The 23800-nt window shown below is 49.9% G+C and overlaps 1 protein-coding gene across 1 annotated transcript in view; it reads right to left on the bottom strand.

Annotated features, from left to right (window-relative positions):
• Window positions 1–23800, bottom strand: part of KIF6 (kinesin family member 6) — a 404162-nt gene that overhangs the window by 22306 nt on the left and 358056 nt on the right. The window contains exons 16-18 of the mRNA XM_082414114.1: window positions 22710–22760; window positions 3367–3451; window positions 2061–2196 (exon numbers count right to left, since the gene is read on the bottom strand). Coding sequence (XP_082270240.1) covers window positions 2061–2196; window positions 3367–3451; window positions 22710–22760 — 272 coding nt within the window. The remainder of the gene's footprint in view (window positions 1–2060; window positions 2197–3366; window positions 3452–22709; window positions 22761–23800) is intronic.

Here is a 23800-nt window from a genome sequence, read left to right as displayed (position 1 = left end):
CTCAGGGTACATCCGCCGGCTATAAAATGGCTTAGTGGCTGCATGGAATTGGCTCCTCAGCTACAGGGCGCCCCATCATCCCTGCTGTGGTCACCTGGTCCCTTCTGTTTCAATGTCATCCTGTGGGGTGGAGGGCACAGGGAGCTGACACCTTGGCTACCCTGGCTTTCACTGTCGACGCGAGTAATAAACGGTCTGAATCCATCAGCGTCGACTGGACTCTTCCTGGGTCACACGGGATGATGGGATAACCCCCATGACTGTCCAGTGGCCGGATGCCCATGGGCACCGGCAGTGGCTGACGGTCTCACCCACTGATGACCTCACGAGGGAGGCTTCTTAACTGGAGAGCAGGGACACTGTGAACGTGACTGGGAACCAATGACATCTTTACTCTTCCTAACTTCTACCTGAAATTTAACATTTCTTTCGACAATTAAATGTAGACAACAAACCACAGCAGAATGGGTGGTACCAGTGACTCCGTCACCAGTAGAAATTACAGATATTTTCAGATCACATTACAGTTGTTGCAGAAATCTTGAAATATTGTGTTCATCACTACTTTGAAATTGTGGTAAATATTGAGCCCCCCAGATCTTATTAATTAATGCATCTGTAAAATGGTATACATATTACTATACCATAACTTTGCTGCTAAAATATTGTGATCACTGTATTTCCATCTTATTGGTTTTATTTGTCATCTTGTGTATTTAATTTTATCCAAATATGTTTCTCCATTGTCTGGTCATGAGGCCACTCGGTAACGTATGGGTTACTGCTTGGTTGTGTCCTTGGGACACTATCTTCTCTGGCTCTTAGTTTCTTGTCCTTAAAATGACACATCAGCCTGTTAGAGAATCTCTAAGGGTTCTGCCAGCCACATAAGTGGTAGGATTATGTGTATGTCATCTCTTTTATTATACACAGCTGAGGGGTCACATGAGGACAGTTGGAACTGGGGGTGTGTACTAACATTTCTTAACAGGTTATTTTAGCCTTCATAATATTATAGAGAACTTCTAGGAATTTGTCTAGGAAATATGCAAAAATGTATCTTCAAATACTTCTCTAGTGAAACGACCCCCAAACAGCCTAAACATTAAAAAATAGGAGATTAAATATATTAGAATAAATCCATATGCTTGAACAGTGACAGCACTGGAATGACGTCATGGAATCACGCCATGGAAGAGGTGGCATGCTGGACAACTAAGTAAAAACAAAAGCCGTTTGTGATACTTGAAGACTAATGTGATTCTATTTTTATAAAAGCATATGGATGTATATGCATAAAAATATAAAATAATATAATCCAACATATTAATATCGGTTATCCTTAAGTGGTGGGATTATGGTGATTTTACCTTGTGTTTTTCTGTACTTTCTAACATTTATACCGTATATATATATATATATATATATATATATATATATGTATATATATACACACACACATACATACATATATATGACTGTAATAAAGAACAATCAGGGGACTTCCCTGGTGGCGCATTGGTTGGGAGTCTGCCTGCCAATGCAGGGGACACGGGTTCGAGCCCCGGCCCGGGAAGATCCCACATGCTGCAGAGCAGCTAAGCCCCTGCGCCACAACTGCTGAGCAACCCCCGCTCGCCACAACTAGAGAAGGCCCGCACACAACAACGAAGACCCAGGGCAGCCAAAAATAAATAAATAAAAATAAATTAAAAAAAAAAAAGGACAATCAGTGTTGTCCCTACATCTCAGGAAGCAATGGTGGCAAGCCATCGGCCTGGGGAGCTACACCTCCCACCCCCTACATTTCTATGCGTCAGGCACTAGCAAGGAAACAGTGAGCCCCTGACCACTCACGTTCCTTGTTACTAAAACGAGCACTCGCTTCAGGAGGTAGGGGCTGAGAGCAGGTGCACTGTGGGTGTAAGCCCCCATTCTTTTTCCTCTGCTCCCCCCCACCATGGGGCTGGGGGTCTGGCCCCCCCCTGGCTGCCCTGACGTCCCTCAGGCCCCAGCAGCAGGGCAGGCTCTGGGGCAGTGAGGGGCATGGCTGCCAGTACCTGCAGGCTGGTGGCCTCCTCTGCCCACCAGGCTTCAAACTCTTTCTGCAGCTTCACCTTGGCTTTGTCCATGAGTAGCTGCAAGTGCTCAATCTCCACCTTCAGCGCCTTCAGGTGCGTGAACATTGCTTTATACCTGCGGTGGAATCAGAGAGGAGTCTTGAAAGTCACTGGCAGGGAGGGAGGGCTCTAAAGAGACCGGCGGCGGCAGGGCCTGAGCCTCAGAAGCCTGGCCGTGCAGCCTTGGTGCCTGGGGCTGGGACCTTACAGTTGCCCACCCAGGCCAGAGTATGGCGCCAGCATGTGAGCCCAGAGCCAGGTATTTCTGTCCGGCGGGCCGTGGGGCTCTGTGTGTGAGATGACTAACCCCTCTCCAAGAAGGATAAGTACCATTACGGGGCACTGAAGGGCAGGCATTGCTCTAGGCCCTTGCCGTCTATAAACTCACTTAATCCTCTTCACAACCCTATGAGGAAGGCGCTATTATCATCATCTCCCCTTTACAGATTTGGAACCTGAGGCATGGAGAGGTTAAGGAACTTGCTCTATAGCACCGAGCTAATAAACAGAGGAGCCAGGGTTTGAACCCAGGCCATCTGGGGGTGGGGGCAGTGTGACAGGGTGCGCTCAGGGTACATGCCTAGCCAGCCCAGGAGTGGGTGGTGTGTGTTACAGTGGCACCATCGCCACCTCGAGAGCAAGGATGGTTTCTTGTTTGGTTTCCCCCAAACGTCTGCATGGCAGAGGAGATAGCCAACCTCTGTTGAATGCCTAAATGAATGAATGAACTGAGAAGCTTGTATCAGTAATGACCAGATGTCTGTTTATGCTTGAGGTTCCTCGCTCTGCAGGTTAAATCATTCTGGGGCCCTAAATGGCCGCAGGAGGGTCTGATTATTCTCTGGACACCTTGCAGATAAGGAGCCTCAGGAGAGAAGTCGGGGGAAGGAGGTCCTCCATGGTCATACTTCTGGGCTCCCCTAGAGGGCAGCAGCAGACAAGACTCGCCGCTTCCTAGGCTGCAGCCTGGGCTGGGGCTGCAGAGGCTGCTCTCCCTGCCCGATTCGGGGATCCCAGCGCTGGAGCCTGGCTGGGCCTTCTGGTCCCCACTCCAGTCTCACCCTGCCTCGGCTTCCTGCATCTCACGACTGCCTGCTGAAAGGTGGCACCTCCTCGAGCTATTTTAGGACCCGCTTCCAGAGTAGCTGCAGGCCTGGGACGGGCGTGGCCACCCTGCCCTGCCCCACAGCTCCAGGTGGCCCCGAGGGGCTGGGGTCAGGGTGTGTGTGGCGAAAAGAAAGGGCACCTTCTCTTTTCTTCCTCCAGTTGGGATCGCAGCTTCTCTTCCACCGGGTCTGGAGTCGAGGGCACGGCTGTGTTTTCTGAGATACCTGGAGAAGGGAGAGGCTGATGGTTCCCTCCAGCGAGGAAGAAAGGTCAAGGGAGAGTGTGACGTTTAGAGCGGACAACACAGTCATCGTGCGTCCCAGGTGAAGGGGGACCCTGTGAGTCCTTCTGGGGCCTTTGGATGGGCGCTCGCTTTACCCGCCTCCTCTGGGTGGCAACCTCCGCTCAGCTGAGAGCCCCAGAGGAGGGTTCCATGATTAAGCTCCATCCCCTGTCCCTCCCACTGTCCAACATCTGTCACTGGAAGGGAATTCCTCCTTATATCCTACCAATCCTTTTACCATGGAGTTCACTCGTTTCCCCTCGAGTCCCCAGAGAAGATGCAAAACAGCATTTCCCCCTCCTCTGATACTGAGCCCTTCGTAAACCAAGAAGGCATCACTAAAACGGCTCACGTCTTACTTTGCATCAGCTGAGGTGCCGAATTCTCCAGCCTCAAATCATGTCTCCCGTTTTTGACTTCCCTCTGAAGCAGTGGTTCTAAGCCCGATTAACCCAATGTGCGCCCAGGGCTGAGAACCATGCTCAGACGCCCTGCCCACGGGGCCCTGGCAAGTCCTAGGTGAGGGCTGTGTCCCCAGACACGCCAGCCGCCACTGCTGGTTGCCGGGTTGCCTGCTCTGGTTGCTTGTGTGCTTGACTGGAGCCCATCCTTTCCTAGCCTGGTGGGTGGGGTCCGTCTACCTTCCCAGGAGGCTCTCGGTGGTTGTGCTGCATTTCTCAGCCTCAGAAGGCGTCTTAGGAGTTATGCAGCCCCGCTTTCTACTCTTTGGAGGGGAGACTCTGTCACACGCTAGGTGCTTTCTGGACATGATCAGACTTAATCCTTCTGGTACTCATTGGAGGTATTATTGCTCCCATTTTATTTTATTTTATTTTATATTTTTTATAAATGTTATTTATTTATGTATATATGTATGTATGTATGTATTGGCTGCGTCGGGTCTTCCTTGCTGCGCGCGGGCTTTCTCTAGTTGCGGCGAGCGGGGGCTACTCTTTGTTGTGGTGTGCAGGCTTCTCATTGCGGTGGCTTATTTTGTTGCAGAGCACGGGCTCTAGGCGTGCAGGCTTCAGTAGTTTTGGTGCTCGGGCTCAGTAGTTGTGGCTCGTGGGCTCTAGAGCACAGGATCAGTAGTTGTGGCGCACGGGCTTAGTTGCTCCGCGGCATGTGGGATCTTCCCGGACCAGGGCTCAAACCCATGTCCCCTGCATTGGCAGGCGGATTCTTAACCACTGCGCCATCAGGGAAGCCCTATTGCTCCCATTTTACAGATAAGGGCATGGAGGTTCAAAGAGGTTAACCTGCCCAAGGCCGCGTGGCTAACTTGAGGAGCCTGGATCCAAATCCAGGTTTGTTTGGTTGCAAGGCTCTCGATTCAGAAATACCTTCGATAACATTTCTGAGGATGGTCATCTGCTTTCTCCCCGCCATACTGCCGGGGGTGGGGCTCAGTGCTTTACACCGAGCATACCTCGTTGCGGGCAGCTCTGTTTCCTCTTAATTGGAGCTGAGACCTGCCTCACTAACTTCTTTTCACCTCTCCTTTGGAGCTCTGGAGCAGCACAGTATGTTCTTCTTCTTAATCTGATGGTTCTTTAAATACTTTAACAGCAACAGCAACAACAACAAAATACCACATGTGCCTGGAGCTTTATTCCCGGGCTGACTCTGCCTAATTCTCTCACCTAAGGGCTCAGTAGCAAGGTGACTTTCTAATCCATCTGAAGTACAGAGCCTGAATCTGGACATCATACTCCAGATAGGCCCGAGAGGGGCAGGGTAGAGAAGAGTTCTCCTAGCCTTGAAAAATTTACGATCTATATTTCTATAGGAGGTGAATTACTAACAATGACCATTTACTGTGGGCCTTCTATATTACAGGTTCTGCCAAGTTCTACTAGACGCTGGGCTAGGTGGTCTACTCATCTTATTGCTAATTCTCAAAATAACTCAGCAGGAAAGGCATTACCATCTCGTTTCAGTTAGATTCTGAGGCTTGGAGAGGTTGGTGAATAACTCAAGGTCACAGGGCTAATAAGTGGTAGGGCTGGGATTTGAACCCAATTTTTCTGGTTCCAAAGAGCTAGATGTTTATACCAGGCAGCCCCCTAGCACTGTTTTTGTTTTTCAGCAGCTTCGTCACTGTCATGGCCATGTCAGTTTGTCACTGTCTTCTATTAAGCTTGCGGTCAGTTTACACACGTTCCTATATTTATGAGTGGTTGTCAAAACGCATTCTATTTCAGTGTGATTATCCTTTCAATCACAAATGCAATATTTCCCATTTATTGGGGGTTTAGCCTGCTGAGAGGTCCTTATGCTGGCATGCCTTATTCTTTCCCTTCTGGCTGCTTTTATGTCGTTATCTAACTCATTGATAAATACGCTAAGCGGATCAGGATTCTGTTCTTTATCTGCCAGGCACCTGTTACTCTCTGTCCCTTGTGTCAAGTATCACCTGTCACTTGTAAACTGGCTGAGCAAGTGTCTCACTCATAGATACCATAGACTTCCCAGCCGAAGACTACGCTGTCCCCCATGCTGGTGCATCTTAGTGGCCCTAATGAGCCAAACTGCCTGTCCTCGTCACCCATGGTCCCCCAGGCCTAGGCATCGGAAGCCCCTCGAGGGCAGGGGCTGGTCCCTCTGCTCTTTGTATCTCCCCAGTGCTTTGTTTGTTCAGATTCCACGTCCAGGGTGCCCTCAATGCAGCCCGTGCTCACTGGCCCTTGTCCTCTCTGGGAAATGTCAGACCTGATAAACTGAAGGAAGTATCTCAACACCAAACTGATAACGGTAGGACTTGAAATAGAATATTTCCTTTCCTAATGGTTTCAGAAATGGACACCTGTATCTCCGAGTCTGTTAAAAAAGAAAAGCTGTGGCTCTCTTTTGTCCTTTTAACACTTTTTGACCCCATACCAAGGAACCCCCTGAGAGATGCAGTGAAGACCCTGCTCTGGGGTGAAGGCTGGGCCAGTGAGGAAACTGAGGCCAGATCAGGTAGGACCTTGAGGGCCTGGAAAGGACGTTGGCTTTGAGAGAGCTGAGAGGCTGGGGGGCGTTGAGGAGAGGAATGGTGTGATCTATTCCTTTGATAGCAAAGCCAAGTAGTTGTTTTGCTGGTCAAGACAAAGCTGCTCCAAACTGAAGGATAGTTAATGTGAGGTGGCGCCAGGGTGGTGAAAGGATCTGGGAAAGAAAGCTGGGGCAAGGGAACTTGGGCAGCCAGAATGAGGGCACAGCATACCCCCAAGACACAAGCTACCCACGTTGCCATGACAACCAAAGGGGCCTCTTGCCAAAGTGATGTTTGCTGAGTGAAATGCATTGTAACCTCACCAGGAGACGGCCCGGGCTGCTTCTGCTGCTTCCTGAGGCTCGGCTTATCAGCCGTCTCTCAAGAGGAAGAGGGGCTGGGAACTCAAAGGGAACCAGACAAAGCGGCTGAGCAGGAACAGAGGAAAAGGGAGTAAGTAAAGGGCAGTTGCGCTTTGCAGGTCTCTGTGCCCACTGAGACTGTGGCCAGGGACAGAACCTCCAGTCACCTGACAGGAGGCACAAGGAGTCCTCCTTTCAAGCACAGGACTCTGGCCGGGACGGGAGCACAGAAGGTCATAGTCCCGAGTGGCCCATGAGGTCACACTGTGAGTGTGTGTGGGCAGCCGGCTCCCACACAATACAGAAGCGAAAAAGAAGGGCTTCACTCCAGCGGCTGTAGATCTGAATGTCACACATGGAGGAAGCCCTGAGCAGTCAAATAGTAACTGAAACTTCCAGCAGGGCACGCACAGTCCCAGGCTGACCCCACCTCTGATGTGTCAGGTGTTTGGAACCAGCAGCACAAGAGCAAAGGGGTGCTTGCTGGGAAGGCCAGCCTCCTGTGGGTCCCCTTATACCTGGCATGATTTCAGGGGCACTGGAAAGATCACTATAACTTCTCTTCCCACCTCCGCATACCCCACCCCCCCACACATACACACACACACACCCCAAAACTCTCTTACAGTAAGTTAATGTCTGAAATGTGCAGAATCTCGTTTCTTTCGTTCACTGGCTTTCTACTGGGGGTGCACCTGAGAATCACCCAAGGAGCCTGTAAAAGCACAGAGACTGCTGGGCCCTACCCCAGACGTTTTGAGTTAGGATTTGATGGTAGGTTCCCCTGTGATTCCGATGCTCACCCCTTGTTAAGAAACACCGTTCAAGGCTCTGTGTCCAGTTTCAATGCAAGTACTCCATGCAGGAGTCACTGAGGATGCAGGACCTGCAGGGGTTCATATAGGATGCTATACGGGGGCCAGCATGGCCCTTTGCCCCCCGCCCACCTTCCAGACCTTTGGAAGCCACTGTGGGGCAAAGGAGCTCAGGGGTTTGCAGCAAGGAAGTCACACTCTCTGTAGGGTTGGGCTGCCTGCACTTGGCCCTTGCAGATGGTGGATATCTGAATAACAATATCCACCACGTGGCTGCTCTGTGGCTCTTATATAACAAGCCCATCACAGATGGGGAAACTGAGTTCTGACAGGGGAAGTAACCTTCCCCGGGATCACACCACTGGTAAAAAGAGCTGGAGTCAGGACCCAGCTCTGTCTGACTTCAAAGCTGGTGCTTTTTCCTTTGCAAGCGACTGGCATAATGAAGGCAGCCATGGGGCAGATCACTGAGGTCGGTATTGACTTGTCCTTGGTATCTGAAGGCGATGCTCTTTTCCATGAATGCCTTTCAGGTGCGGGGCTGGGGCTGAGAAAAAGCCTCAGTCTCTCCCCCGAGCGCCGGCCTGTGCAGACTGCCCTTTCCTAACCGAAACCACGGCCTGCACACTGCTCCCACTGGGCATCTGCAGCTCGCCTGATGGGTGTGAGGAGCTTTTGCTACCCACGTTACCCACGGGAGCCTGGCCCCCCAAGGCAGCCTCCAGAATACCCAGAGCCAGCCTGCTTGTCTCCTTAACTGTGTGTTAGGAATCCTAAGGAAGGCGGTACTGACATTTCCAACCAGGCACCAGCCGAAAGGGGCCCTGTGGGCTTCCATGGAGCAAAGGCCGGTGCCCTGCGCGGGAGAAGGCCGTGAATTCTGTGGCTCTACCGTGGCAGACGAGACAGCAGAGCCACGGAGGCATTCCAGCAGGTGGCCTTAGCTATCCAACTAAGGATTCGCTCCCTGAACACCCACTCTGGGCCTCCTTGGGCTACACTGTCTCACAGAGCCCCGATCACTCAGCCTCCCCTTGTTTCCGAAGTCAAGGTGTCTATTCTACCCAAGATGGATGATGTTAGTAGCTCAATTACCACAATGGTCAGAAGCTCAGAGGCAAAGATTCTGGCTTCCCAATCAGACCGTTTCCTGTTGAACGGCTCAAACTTATTGCCAGCTGGAGTGATGACACGCTGACAGGCGCTCAGTGCCACCGTGCGTCTTGGTGGTGCTCTTGTGTAACACCATCGCTGACCACGGCAGGACTCAAGGGCGTGGTGATACCCTGCGGACCCAGGGCTGTGGCTGTATCATTGCTCGGGTCCCCACTCACCACCGCCGTCCTCCCCGCAGGGAGAATGGGGCGCTCTCCGAGAGCACAGACGGCCCAGCTTTAGCACAATCAAAATCCTTCCCCATGCCGGTTTGGAGCCTGGACTCTGCTCACGGAAGGCCGGCTGCGTCCCTTCCCTCCTGAGTGACCTCCTCTGCGTCCACTCTGGGCCTCTCTGCCCACGACCGGGCCCCTGGGACGGCGGCCTCTCCCCTTCGGCATTGCTCCCCTCCGCTGCATTCCCGGAGGAGGACGCGGCCCACACAGAGGGTCCGTGTGGACTTGCAAGCCATACAAGGGAGACTCCAGGAGCATCACGCATTCACAGGAAAGATAGTTCTAGTCTCCTTACTCACTTCCCGACCACGATCACCTCTGCTCAGACGGGAGCTCTCTCCTTCTCCCAACTCTCCACAGTCCTTTCTGCTGGGACCCCAGCTCCATCTCTGCTTTCCGGTCAGCATTCTCTGGTTGCAGCCACTCAGAGCCTGGCACCTCTTTCCGAGGCTCCTGGTACCCTCTCCCCACCCCCTTCAGAGGCAGGCCTGTGCAAAGGCTGCTCCTGCCTGCGTCCAGCCCACTGAGGCCTCCTCACTCCTCAGAAGTGTGCCGACATTACTGAACTCAGGGTTTCTCTACGAGCCCGAGTCCCTTGGCAATTCTACCCTCTGTCACTTTCGCCTCACTGACCAGTGGTGACCACATGTGTTAATCTCAGTGGCTTTTCAGAGAGACATTAGCAGGAAGCTTGGCATCCCTAAAACCCAGCTATATCCTTGTCACACTGGACCCAGCGAGTCTGGAGTGTTCTCAGGATACCTATGACCTGTTGGGGAGGGCAGTTTTCCCCACACCTGTGAGGGTGAGCGCAGGCCTTCCTCCTGTGAAAACCGCTAATGATAATGATTAGTGGGGTTTGGTCAATTCTCTTGATTGGCTTGTAAAAGAAATTTTAGGACTTCTAGGAATTGAACTGAGAATCCTTAATAAAACCATCTCCCTCCACTTTTGGAAAACTTATCTGCTACTAGCCAATTTGTAAGCCAATCTGTTCATTTGGCAAAATTTTGTTGTATTTCAGAGTCATAAGTGAGTTCAGAAACAGACTACACAGTAGAACTGGCACATTTTCAAAGTGAGGTGGCAAGAGTGGGCAGACAACCAAAATGCGCACATTGATGTTAGAAAAGGGCCAAAAGAAATTTCTGGGGAATTTTTTTAAAGACCCTAGTAGTTTGCCTTCAGCCCACCTTATCTGAGTCACTGGGGGTAATGTGTGTAGAGATCCTTCCCAAGGTAGGGAGGGGGCTTGAAGGAGACAGCTCAGAAAGCTTGATGAGAACCCTTGGGAATCTGTGTGTTCGTGGTGTGGTGTGTGTATGTGCATGATGTGTGTTTGTGTGTGTGCATGGTGTGTGTGTGCGTGCGTGGTGTGTGTTGTGTGTGTGTGCGTGGTGTGTGTTTGCATAGTGTTTTTTGTGTGTGCATGGTGTGTGTTGTGTGTGTGCACATGGTGTGTGCTGTGTGTGTGTGCATGGTGTGTGCTGTGTGCATGGTGTGTGTTGTGTGTGCATGGTGTGTGCTATGTGTGCATGGTGTGTGTTGTGTGTGCATGGTGCATTGTGTGTGTGCATGGTGTGTGTGCATGGTGTGTGCTGTGTGTGCATGGTGTGTGTTGTGTGTGTGTGGTGTGGACAGAAGTGTGACTCCCCTCAAGAACTCTAGAGGGTGGGACACGGGCTGATGCTGTGGGAGGAGCCGGGGCAGAGCGGCTGCCATTTCTGTGGAAGAAGCGTGGGCTCCAGCATGGAGGAGAGTCAGTTAGGGTCACCTGAGATCAGAGGCGTGCTGGCAGATGTGGAACAACCAGCTCTCTGAAGAGAAAAAGCCCTGATTTGTAGTGTTTGCCAATGTTTGTGGTGTGACTGAGTTCAAGCCACCAGCACGATGCTCCTGAGTCTGGGGCTGGCAGGAGATGCGCATGGTCAGTGCTCGTGAGCCGGCGTGAGCGGGTTCCAGCACAGCACTCAGACCCCCTGGCACACCACTTAAAACTTAGATCCCTTTTAATAAAGCCACCTAGAGGGACCTTAGGAGAAACAAACCTGGCGGTGGACCACAGGAAGCCTGGGAGAGCTGGGCCTATTCCTTTTGCTTCTCCAAATCCACTCTCCGCCCTCTCCTCTTCTGCTCCTCACCCCAGGAGCCTGGCTGGTAGAACAGTGGGCTTCCTTACCCTCCGCCCTCTGGCTGGACTCAGCCGATGGGGAACATGGGCAGGGACTGGAGCATGAGAGGAGACAGGCTGAGGGATTTCTTTCCCCAGGCATCTCTGTAGAGGCCATGAGCTGGATGCACTGCTTTACTGAAGGTCACAGCTCCTATCAGATGGCCAGAGCCTTTCTGCACAGCCATTTCTTTTTTTTTTTAAACATCTTTATTGGAGTATAATTGCTTTACAATGGTGTGTTAGTTTCTGCTGTATAACAAAGTGAATCAGCTATACATATACATATATCCCCACATCTCCTCCCTATTGTGTCTCCCTCCCGCCCTCCCTATCCCACCCCTCTAGGTGGTCACAAAGCACCAAGCTGATCTCCCTGTGCTATGCGGCTGCTTCCCACTAGCTATCTATTTTACATCTGGTAGTGTATATATGTCCATGCCACTCTCTCACTTTGTCCCAGCTTACCCTTCCCCCTCCCCGTGTCCTCAAGTCCATTCTCTACATCTGAGTCTTTATTCCCGTCCTGCCCCTAGGTTCTTCAGAACCATTCTTTTTTTTTTTTTAGATTCCATATATATGTGTTAGCATATGGTATTTGTTTTTCTCTTTCTGACTTACTTCACTCTGTATGACAGATTCTAGGTCCATCCACCTCACTACAAATAACTCAATTTTGTTTCTTTTCATGGCTGAGTAATATTGCATTGTATATGTGTGCCACATCTTCTTTATCCATTCATCTGTCGATGGACACTTAGGTTGCTTCCGGACACTTAGGTTACTTCCGTGTCCTGTCTATTGTAAACAGTGTTGCAATGTACATTGTGGTACATGACTCTTTTTGAATTATGGTTTTCTCAGGGTATATGCCCAGTAGTGGGATTGCTGGTTTGTATGGTAGTTCCATTTTTAGTTTTTTAAGGAACCTCCATACTGTTCTCCATAGCTGCACAACCATTTCTGTCTTCAAGTTTCATAACTGCTCACTCCCTTGCCCTCTTAGGCCTGATGCTTCCTGCCTTGCTGCTGTTATTACCTCTGGGGTACTGCGATCTCCTTTGTGGTTTCCCTACCCTCTGCTCACGCCTTTGTCAACAGGCCTTTATTCAACTCTCTTCACAATAGCTAATTTGAGTACTGCCACTTGCTTCCCGTTTGGACCCTGACCTGTACAGGTAAACAACTGTCCGAATGAGGTGCGTTCCCTCGAGACAAGGAACGTGCGGGTGAGGGGCCTCCAGGGACCCGTGAAAGTACCCCGAATGAGCAAGAGTCAGCTTTGAACATTTGCTCGGGCACTTTGTGCCCAGAGAGCACAAAGCTGTGTTACAATGGTACCAGTTAAGTCTGATCTTTACCAACTGCCTTCCCTCCCTTCCTTCTTCTCTCCAACTCCTTCTGGGGAAACAGCTTAGCAGGCTGAGGGAAGAAGTGAGTTAGAGAGAGAAGGAGCTGACCATGTCCCTCTCTTCCTGGCGGTTGGCCTTAGCTGGGGAAAGGGAGGGAAGTCTTATCTTTGAGTGAAATTTGAACTATTGAGACTCTAGTTACACTATAGAAGGACCAATGTGGGTTTCTGTTGTTTTTGTTGTTGTTTGTTTTTCTGGTAATTAACAATGAACAATTGAGTTACTGGGCTGCCCAGTTTCTTCCAGGGGCAGGAGAAGAACTCTCTCCATTGTGAGGATTTATAGAAACAGGGGGAGAACAATAAAAAGCAGCCTTCATAGGCGCTTCCCCTGTATTGTTCGACATGCAGGCAGACCATCTGTAGCTGTTAGTCCCTCCCAGAGAATACAAGGCACCTGGAGGAGAAAATGAATGGTGGTAAACTTTCCGTTTTCATCTTTAAGTAAAATGATCCTGACATGAACGGTAGTGAGGAAAATGAAGATGAATTGGAATTGAATTGGGATTCACTTTTTACTACCACTTCTACCAACACAGTGATTCCACGAGAACAGTAATTTGTGTTTGATTTCTGAACCGTTGGAATCTAGTCCTTCGTAGAGGTATGGAAATTATTATAAACCATTACAAACACAAAAAAATGTCCAAAGAATGATATAAATAACACTAGTATTTTGTAAAATCTAAAAATCAGCAGTTTGCCACAGCTGCCTTAGACTTGGGCTTTGTTTGAAGCTAGAACGGTTCAGAATTGGTGGAGGCCTCCTTCGTGCCCTCCCCTAGCCCCACCCTCCCTCCCTGAAGGTAACATCACTATCCTGCTGGAGCTCCATAGCCTTCCCTTCGAGCTTTTATATTCGCGCTCTGGGTCTTTAGTGCCCTGTAAACATTACTTAGCCATTTCTTGACTTAAGGGGTGGCAGAGTGTTCTCTTTATAACCGTTTGTCAGACTGTGCACCTGTACGTGTGTGTTTCATGAATCTTTCATGTCCAAAGTTCCCATTCCCTCCCCCCTGATAAAAAGTATTGAAAATTTTGGAATTTACACGAATGGTATGGGTCCATATATATCCTTCAGCAATTTTCTTTCTTTCAATCACCATTGTGTTTTTGAGACGTATTCACACTGCTACACGTAAATCTAGTTTATCCATGTTGAATTCTCTAAGGTGTTCCACTGTATGATTGTATCACAGCTCTCGCTCCCTTATCCACCCCCTACGGGGGACCTTTGGGTGGTCTCCTGTCTTGGTTCTTGTTCGTTTGACTGTTTGCTATGATAAGAACAATGCTGCCAGGAGTGCCCCCTCGGGCACACATGTGACACCATCTCCATCTCAGGTGTATGTTCCTAGGCGTGGAATTGCCAGGTGGTGGAGGTTGCATATCTTCTAGATATTGCAGATATCAGATATTGCCAGATTCATCCCCAATGGTTGGTCATAGACTTTATCTATACAATTCACTTCTCCCTGCTTCTCTTTTCCTTTTCTTTTTTTATATGGAAATTGCTCTGCTCTGCTCTCTGAGTGTCCCCTGCCCACAGCTCTCCATACAACAGTGCCCTCATGGTTTTCTGAATAGACATCAGTATTTTCAAAGCACCACTTAGAGCTTTTTGTTGGTTATTTGGAACACAAAGCACCCATCGTTTGTATCTGAGCACAGACGACCCTTGTTTCCTGTTGGTAGGTCTTGCCCAAACTCATCATCAGTTTCCTTGGGGTTTTAGGAAGGTATTACCCAGCTCCACTACGCTTGCAACAGAATAGGTCCTGCGAAACAGTAAGACCTTTTCTGGGCTGAGACTGGCCAAGCACAAGAGAGGACAGATGGAGGAGCCGGCCGTGGTATATTTTATCAGATACATCTTTGCAGATGAAGTCGAGAGGTCAGAATCTTGTCTACTGTGTTTGACTGTTATGGACTGTGTCCCCTCCAAAATTCACATGCTGAAATCGAATCCCGAATGTGATGGTATCTGCAGGTGGGGCCTTTGGGAGGTAATTGGGTCATGAGGGTGGAGCCCCCATGAAGGAGATTAGTGCCTTTCTAAGAAGAGACCAGAGAACTGGCTCAATCTTTCCAGCACAAGTGGACACATTGAGAAGCCGGCAGTCTGCGCCCAGGAGAGGGACCTCACCAGAACCTGACTCTGATCTCAGGCTTCCAGCCTCCAGAACTGTGAGAAATAAATCTCCATTGTTTATCAGCCACCTAGTCTGTGGTAATTTGTTACAGCAGTCCCAACAGATGGAGACATTGGTCAAATGCCTAATTCACTCAAAGCAGCACACACGGTTTCTGCACATCTGCACAATGAAAAAAATGGCTCTGGCAACTGGTAACAGGATCATCAGTGTTCAAGTGCTCAAAGGAATAGACAGCCCCTTCCTGGGGCTTGATGTATTTTTGCAAAGAAGAGTGATTTATAGAGCCTGTGAGCAAATGTGGGTAGAGAGACGTGGTGACTGGGACCATGGTGACCTCCACCAGTTATGCCAACTCATGTTGGTAGCCCAGGACTGTGGTAGCTCTGTGGCCAGGGGCTCTGCCCATTGCCTGGGCATTTGGTTCCTGGCACCCAGAGTCAGAGTTCATGACAATTCACTGAGCATCTACTTTGTCCTCAGCTCCATCACATATACACCTCGCTCAGCACTGAGATCAGTCCTGGGGAGTAGATGTTCTTCTTCTCTTATGGACAAGGAAACGGAAATGCAGGAAGGTTAATGGGCCAAGGTCACAGGACTAGCGAATGGCAGAGGCACCATCAAGCAAGGTCCTCCTGACTCTAGAGCGAGTACTCTTTTTACTAAACCACCGTCGCAGTTCAAGACTCGCCCCGGGGCTGATGCCCACAGCCTTCCATTCTCCAGAACGGCTGCTGAGGGAGTCTGGAACTACTCAAAGGGTCTGGAGCCTTGGCAACTGGGAACTGGGCAGGGAAATGGGGTGGGGACTCCTTATTACTTCCAGCCTCCATCTTGAGCCTGGAAATTTGGCCAAGGACCTTGTGTCACCGAAGCTGACCCTATATTCACAAGCACCTGTGGATTAGAATCGGCTCAGGTGGTGAGACTTTATCACTGGTCTTACAGAGCCACCTGAGTCCTTTTGGAACCAGCTGAGATGCCATCTCAGCCTCTGGAGCAGCTGCGTCCTTTACTTTCTCCCTTACTCCAAAGGGTCAGCATGTGGATCATTCATTTCAGGTAGGATGAAAATATCTCTAACCCATCCAAGCCCTCACATGTCTCCTCGCCAAGGTTGTGAGTGTTTTCTGCATGTCTTAAGGAACTCTGCATTCACAAAGAGATACAACTGTGGCACTTGACGGCTGAGGAGTGTTAGATTCATTTGTTCATTCAACCAGGGACCTGTAGACGCCCGCTAAGTCCCAGGGACTGTGACGGGCTGCTGGGCACAGGATATCATTTACTCCAACCACCCCCATTTTACAGATGTTGGAACCTAGGCACAGAGTCCCTTAGCTGGTGAATCTTTAAGGCAAAAATCTGATCCCTTAGATATCACTGATTTATTCAGCTAACACTTAGGGAGGACCTTCTGTGTGCCAATCACTGTGCTCGGGGCTGGGGGAGAAGGATAAAAGACTGCGTAATTATTATACAAGGTGATAAGTTCTCTTATAGAAGCATATGCAGAGTTCTGTGTGAGCCCAGGGGAAACTGAGATAGCTCTGGGGAAGGGAAGCTTGGACTGTCTGCCTTGGGAAATGTCTCAGAAAGAGCTGCAAGTTCCGAAGGGAGGAAGATGTGTTCAAAGCTCAGAACCTTTTCTTCAAGCAAAGGCTTAATGACAAAAAGAGAAACAGAAGTTGCTTTGGTTGAACCAGGTGAAAATCCCGGGGTCCTGCCATTTGCACGCTGGGTCCCCTCACCCTCACCCTGTGGTCCCAAAGGGCCCACAGCGTGGCCCAAATGGGTCCCCTAGAGCCCACTTGGAAAACCACTGGGCTGGCTGATGCCGGGAGGGTTGCTCCGGTTGTCTCCGCCAGTGGCTCCTCCCCTCACCCTGGAATTCCTGGTCTCACACTGGGTGCTCAGTCTAATCTGCTGAATAAATTGATGACAGTCTGGCCTTTTGCTTTCTCTCAGATTTGTGGCTCCCGGGCTCAGAATTCCAAAAAGCATTTCAAGACTCAGTCTTAATTTTCCACCAAACGGGAGAAGGTGGCAATGGTGGTGGCCTGTCTTTGGAGAATGGCAGGGACGCCACAAGAGGTCACTGCAGGAACACTGTTCAGGAGAAAAGAACTCGTCAGAGCGCCCTAAGCTGGAACAACGAGGTAAAACAGGGAGCCTTCCGTGTCAGTGCCTCTGTCGACCCTCCTTAAGGCCCTGCTGGGGTTCAGCGCGGTCACTGCCGGCTCTTCAGGTCAGGTAGCGTGCACTACCCAGCGGTAATCCAAGGGCCCCATGAGGCATTGCAGCTACAATGGCCTGTTCTCAGGGGTTGCTTCTGCATGGCATGTGGTCAGCGTGGGACTCCCCGGGCAGCCCCAGATCTCGCTGGGCAGTGTCTGCAGCGGGTTTACCCAGAGACGGCCAGGAGTCCTCAACCCCTCCCTGGGCCTGGGCTGCAGGTGTGTGTACCCGGAGGAATCGCCCAGTACAGGGGCCGGGTGAAGGCTTGGGTGACGGGGGTCTCCAGGGTGGTACAGATTATTTACTCATCAGTCAGTTAGCAAATGCTGAAGAACTCGAGCTACCGCCTGGGGCTTTCTTTTCCTAAAAGGCCTCTTTGACCAAGACTTCCTTGCTCAAAAATGTTCAGTGGCTCAACTGCCTGTGAGAGAAATGTTCGGATTCAAGGCTCTCAGTGAACTGGCCCACCTCACCGCGTTTGCCTTTTCCTGGATTACTTCAAATCAACTCCCCACAAAGTCATCCTCCCCACAAAGCACAAAACAAACACATACCACATACACATCACACACACAATGCACCCCCCCCACATACATATACATACACATAACGCACACGCTATATCCACATACATCCCCCTCATACATACGCATCACGCACACGCTATATCCACACACATCCCCCTCATACATACGCATCACGCACACACTATATCCACACACATCCCCCTCATACATACGCATCACGCACACACTATATCCACACACATCCCCCTCATAGATACATATCACACACACACACACACACCGAATCAGCCTCCCCACCCCCCCCCCCCCCCCCCAGCACACACATGACAACTATCCCCTGCTCCCACCCTCCTCTCTGTGGTTCTGACTCCTGCTTATTCTTCAAGGCTCAGCTCAGGCCCATGGCCTTGGTGACACTCCCCAGGGGCCACTCTCTCTGTTAAGATCCTGAAGCTCTGATGGTCTGTCCCTCTCACCTGCCACATTTCACATGCTCCTTGGTAGTGCGATGGGCCTTTTAAATTTTAATCACAGGCACTTGGTAGAATTTTGATTGTGAGCTGCAGGAGATCCAGGCCCTGATCAAATATTGCTCGGAAGAGACACCTGACAGAGAGGGCACAGCCCCTGTTCCTGGGATGGCTTCCCGGGTTCTCTTCCTGCGCTGTGAGGCCGTCAGAAAGCAGGGTTCCTGGAGTACGTCACCTCTCAGTGAGTTATGCGCTAATGTCAGGCCTCTCGCTTTCACAGAGGGTCAGTGTGAGAATCATCTTGTTGAACAACATTTCGGTATCTTTTGTAAAACTGCAGCTGACGACATCATTCACTATGTCACTCAGTGTCCTGTATACAAAGGTCCCCACGATAAATTCTGGTTTGTGTTTAGTTCCAGGAGAAATTCTATTTCTGCAGATAAATTAGTTAGTATGCTTCCTGTGGTCAGAAAATGAAAACTGTGTAACTCTGGGTACTCCTCTTTCTGCTTGGTGGCTAGATAAGACAGAGTCGGATTTATTGCCTGTGTGTTGTAATCCGCTCAGCTGTGGGCTCCGAAAGCACTTACTCCTTCTACTTCTTTTAAATGGACTTATTTTATGTTCAAATGTCTCATTACACTTTTGCAAGATGTGTGAGTCCGGGAGTCATCTGGGGAAGCATTGACTTGGCCTGTTTATTGCCTGTGCTGGCTGCCGGGGGTACACAGATTAATTTGACTGCACCCAGCTTTCCAGGAGCTCACATTTTAGTGTGGAGAATAGCTATGGAAATAAATAATTACCAAACAAGGTTGGTGCTTCAGCAGAGGTGCATGAGGCTAAAGGACAAAGCAGACTGGGGAGAAGGGGGTGGGCATGGCTGCATGGAGGAGGTCAAGGCTGACTTGGTTTGGGGCTACAGTGGGAAGAGGACAGTGGACAGAATAATACATGTGTCTAAATCTGGAATTAGATAAAGAGTTATCTTTTTAGTGTATATATCCCCTTGTGCTGGCTATGCACCCTTCGAGGGCAGGCACTGAATTCCTTATGTGGACTCCATAATGCTCAGCCTGGGGCTGAGGGCCGTGCAGTGTGGTGGTTACAGCACAAGCTCTCGAGCCGCGTCTGCACTTGCATCCTTAGCTGAGCAAAGCTGGGTAGGTTCACCTTAACCCCTTTGGGCCTTAAGTAAAGTGAGGCTAATAGTAGTATCTCCCGCATGGGGATTTTAGGAGCTTTAAAGAGGGAAATACAAGTAAAGAGCTTAGAGCCACGGCACATGGGGAAGTACTCAAGAAACGTTTGCTGATTAGTCCCAGCTGCATCACTGACGACACTTTACCACGCCGGGGAGCTAGCACAACAGAGAGGGAAAAACACACACAGCTGAATTCAGCAAAGCACTCTCAGCTCAGCCAGCTCGATCTAGTTCAGTTAGTATCACTTCCAAATGATGCTTAATTGAAAAATAATAGTTTTATTGTTTCCTGAAATAGTGTGCGGGGAGTCAGCCCTGCTCTAAGTCCACCAGTGACTTGTGTGTTGATGATATTCTTAGAACTGGTCATTGATGATTTTCTTAAGGAACCCACCCCCTCCAGCTCTGGCTGTCACATCAAGGGGGCCCACTGGGCCTAATGCTTCTCTTGCCCCACTCTGTCTCCATTGGTTTCCCTGGTCACTGCCTTTCAAAAGGACCAGGGTCCTCTGGGTGGGCAGTGAATGCAGGCAGAACCATAATGTGGATTTTCAGCCGGGAAGGGGAGTAGAAGTCTTCTTAAGAGCAAAGATGTTCATGCACAGAACGGGCATTTCCGTGGGTGCTTATCTGTGGGCCAGTGGTGTGGTGGGAAACGTTTAACAACTAGCTCTCTGGGAAAGAAAGCCCCAGTTTATAATAGTATTTGCCCTTGGTGTAAATACTCCCACTGTGGCTGATTTCAAGCTGCCAGTGTGATGTCACTGAGGGTGGAATTGGGAAGAGAGGCACAGAAGCACACCGTGAGACAGTGCTTCCAGGACACAGACGCAGTCACTGTAAATAACCTCATGAGCAGAGATAGCAGTAAAATGTAGTAAATTAATCAGGAAGTGATACATTTTGAGTATTCCCCAAATTCCTGACATGGTGCCATGCTCTCCTGATGTGGGCGAGTGGCTCCAGCACGTCACTGGATCTGGCCTTCTTTTATCAATCTACTGTCTCTTCCACACGGGGCCTCTCACCTCACCATTAAGTCCTTGCTTTATGAGATTACACTTCTGCAAATTTTCTTGGCCATATGTCTACTCATACAAACAGAGACATATTCTTATGCAAAATACACGAGAAAACCTCTCCTGCTCAGACTTAGTCATTACTCCTGACCCCCCTAACCCCTCAAAACCCCAGACTCAACCAAGCGACCCCACCTGCACTTTCATGGAAACCTAGGAACATGTAGGTAAAAGAAAGAAATAATATCAAAGGGAATACTTGAAATGGAGGGTGAGGGAAAGTAGGGAGAAGAAGCAGACAAAGAAACAGAACAGAAAGGGGGAAGGAACCGCAACACAAACAAACCCACAGAAATGGAAGGGTGAGACCAGGTGTAGTCACTGCCTCATCCCTGTACTGAAGCCCGAACTACAGAACGTCAGGAAGCCAAATATACCGAGTGAGTTGTTTTTGGTCTTACAGGAGCCGTGGATCCTGGCCTTCAGCCCCAAGGCTAGTCTGAAGGGCAAGGGTTAAGGCAGGAAACGGCGCTGTAAATAATCTGCTGCATTGAGAGCTTCCTCTCAGTGAGAAGAAGTCCCTTCTGAAATGTGTCCCTTGGGACGTATTGTGCACCGGCGGGTCCACAGCCCCATCAGACAAGCTCCTAATGCGTCTGGATAGCAATGTGGCATTTGATCTCAAAATGGCAGCTGGGAGATGGTAACACTTCTTCTCTAATTGGGATAGTATGCTTTTAAAATAAATAGGTATTTCAAATGCTCTTAATTAGACTTTCAGCCAAAGTGCTTTCTGTTTGAAGTTTGCTGATTACTTCAGGCAAAGTTGGGCCCTGCTGCACCTGACACCTGCTATACTTCAGAAGAAGGCTCCCAGAGAGGTGAACACAGGAATTAAGAAGGAGCCTGCGGTTGAAGAGACGCAGCAGGGTTGGGACGGGGTTGGGGGCAGAGAGGATAGAGCACCTCTTGCCCCGAAAGCCATGGAAATGACTCCCCAGGCCCTAGAGCAAAACCGCCCTTGGAATTACTTGAGTGGTATTTTCCACATCATTGTTTCTGTTCAACAAGCATCATGAAGACTGAAGAAGAGACGAGGTGGCAGCCAGCGCTAGGGATGACTCTCTCTCCGGTGACCTGCACCTCGGCACAGCTCCCCACAGAGGTCCCTGTGCCCTTCCCAAGCACGGCGCTATGAGTTAGGGCCCCGGGCAGCCCTGGCTGTGTGCTGGGGAAGGCGCTCCGCAGAATCCTGGCTCCAAGACCCTGCCCAGGCCTCTGGCAATGGGAGGTCAGGCCCAGCACATCTGCCTGACCCCTCAGTCCTGGGGCCAACAGGGAAAAGCTCAGGCTCTGCCAGAGTGTCTTAGGCTTCCTTGTTCTGTATTTCTGATGTAATCAGTAGTTATTTGATATGATCATTGTTCTGACCAAAACTAAACAACCAACCTTCCCCATAATCCAAGTTACTAGGCTCAGATGGATTACCCTCATGACGCTGGGGCTCTACTCCATTTCCCCCCAGAGATCCTGCGCACAGGATTTCTCCAACTGCAGGTCATTCCAGGGGCCAGCCCCTCTCAAGGGGAACCCCGTTGTTTGGAACACATGAATTGCTTATTTAATCAAAGCTCTAGAAGGCTTGATCCCAGGCTAGTGGGAGAGGATACGGGGGGCCCTGCCCAGGAGCCCTATTCCACCAGCCTTCCAGGGAGCTGCACACTCCTCCTGGGTGACTTCCTTGGGTCACATGTCACAAGGGGGCATTTTCTGCAGATGCCCACTGCCTAAAAGGTGCCCAGGCCCTCTCACAATATCACTCTGTTGGTTTAGTGTTTCCATTATTAATGTATGAAGTGGGCCCATCATTGTTGTGGGCAGTAAATTGCATGGGGACCAAGAGCGCCCAGTGTAGACTCAGAGACCTGGTTCAAGTCCTAGTTTCAACACTTACTAGCCTGTGACCTTGGGCAAGTCACTGAATCACCTTCATCTGGAAAAGGCACTGCACTCAGGACTGTTGTGAGGATGAGGAGACGTGCACATAAAGCAGTGCACAGAGGTAGTTCAGCCACTGGTGGCTGTTTTCATCACCAACCGTTACTGCTGGGATGAGTTAGTCGTGGTTCTAGAAAGCTCCGAGTAGGACCCTGAGGAGCTGGGACATAGGGGGTGAATTTAGGTTGGGGTGTGGGGTGGAAAAGGTCAGAGGATGAGGCAGCAGCCGGGAGGGTGGGGTGCCAGGTGCTGACAGCCGGAAGCAAGCACACAGGAGGGGGAGACTGGCCCCAGAGAGGAGGGGCGTCCCAAGAAAGCTGCACTGACCGCAAAACTCCCCTCCTTTCACCTTCCCAAGGGTTCTGGATGGCTTGTTGTTCAGCTGGGCGTGGGCTTCCCAGACCAGGTCAGCCTGTATTACCTTCCCTGTCTGCTTGCAGGCTCCACTTTGTACCCACCTAGCGCTACTTGCTGCACGTGCCGCTGGGTGATTTCTTCCTTCAGGCGACCTGTCAAAGACACAAAGGAAACCACTGGTGAGTCTCCAGGGGGCTGGAGGAAGACGTGGCCTCGGAAGCAGGTGGCGAGCTAAAACAATTAGGTAGAGTATGAAAGACCAAGCAAGCCTAGCCCTGCAGGCCCTGGATGTGTGGAACAAGAGGCTGCAAAGGCTGGGGACCTGGCATGTCAATATAAGCACACATTTCACCTTTGGACTCACTATCTGTGGGTTCAGTTATCTTAGTATGTCACTCATAATCTTTGCTAGGGCTACAGTCTCTTAAACAGTTCTATGTGTCTATTATTAATGCAGGGGGAGGCAGGATTTGAACTTTTAATAATTTATAGGATCCCTTTTAAGTCCACTTCTTTCTTTCAAGTTATAAGAAACTGTGTAAAAAAATATGGTGGTTTTAGTTGATGATAACCTTAATATGAACACAACAGTTGATCATTTGGTAGGAAACACATCTAATTCCACGTTGCATCAATAAAGGTCTAGTGTGTAGATCAAGGGAGGTGAGAACACCGCTGTACTCCGCAGTGGTCAGACCACAGTTGGTTATCTGTTCTAGGAGCTACTTTCTGTAAGGAACATTAGTAAAGTAGAAAATACTTAGAAGATGGTAACTGGGATGGTGAGGGCTTGGAAACCACGCCATGTGAGAAATGGTTAAGGTGACTGGAGACGTTTAGACAGGAAAAAAAAGAAATATTTGGAGTTATGGAGACAATGGCTGTCTTTAAAAATCTAAACATTGTTATATGGATGAGAGAACAGATTTATTTTTGTCCTACTGTTGAGGGTAAAAGTCAAGTCGAATGAAGGCAGACTTGGGGCTCAATACGAGGAAGAAACAGCTCACAATGAGGATTGTCTCCACGTGGATTAAGTTGTCTCAAAATGGACTAAATCTCCTGGCAGAGCAGTGAGCCCCTTCCTGAAAATACTCAAGCAGAAGCTGGGCAGCCATCTGTTGGGTTGTTAGATGGAGAATTCCTGCCCTGGGTAGGAGCTGGGACCAAATGACCTCCAGGCTTCCTCCAT

This window comes from Balaenoptera physalus, assembly GCF_965194825.1.
Source record: "Balaenoptera physalus genome assembly, chromosome: 11".
Taxonomy (NCBI): Eukaryota; Metazoa; Chordata; class Mammalia; order Artiodactyla; family Balaenopteridae; genus Balaenoptera; species Balaenoptera physalus.
This window is presented reverse-complemented; position numbering and strand designations above follow the sequence as displayed.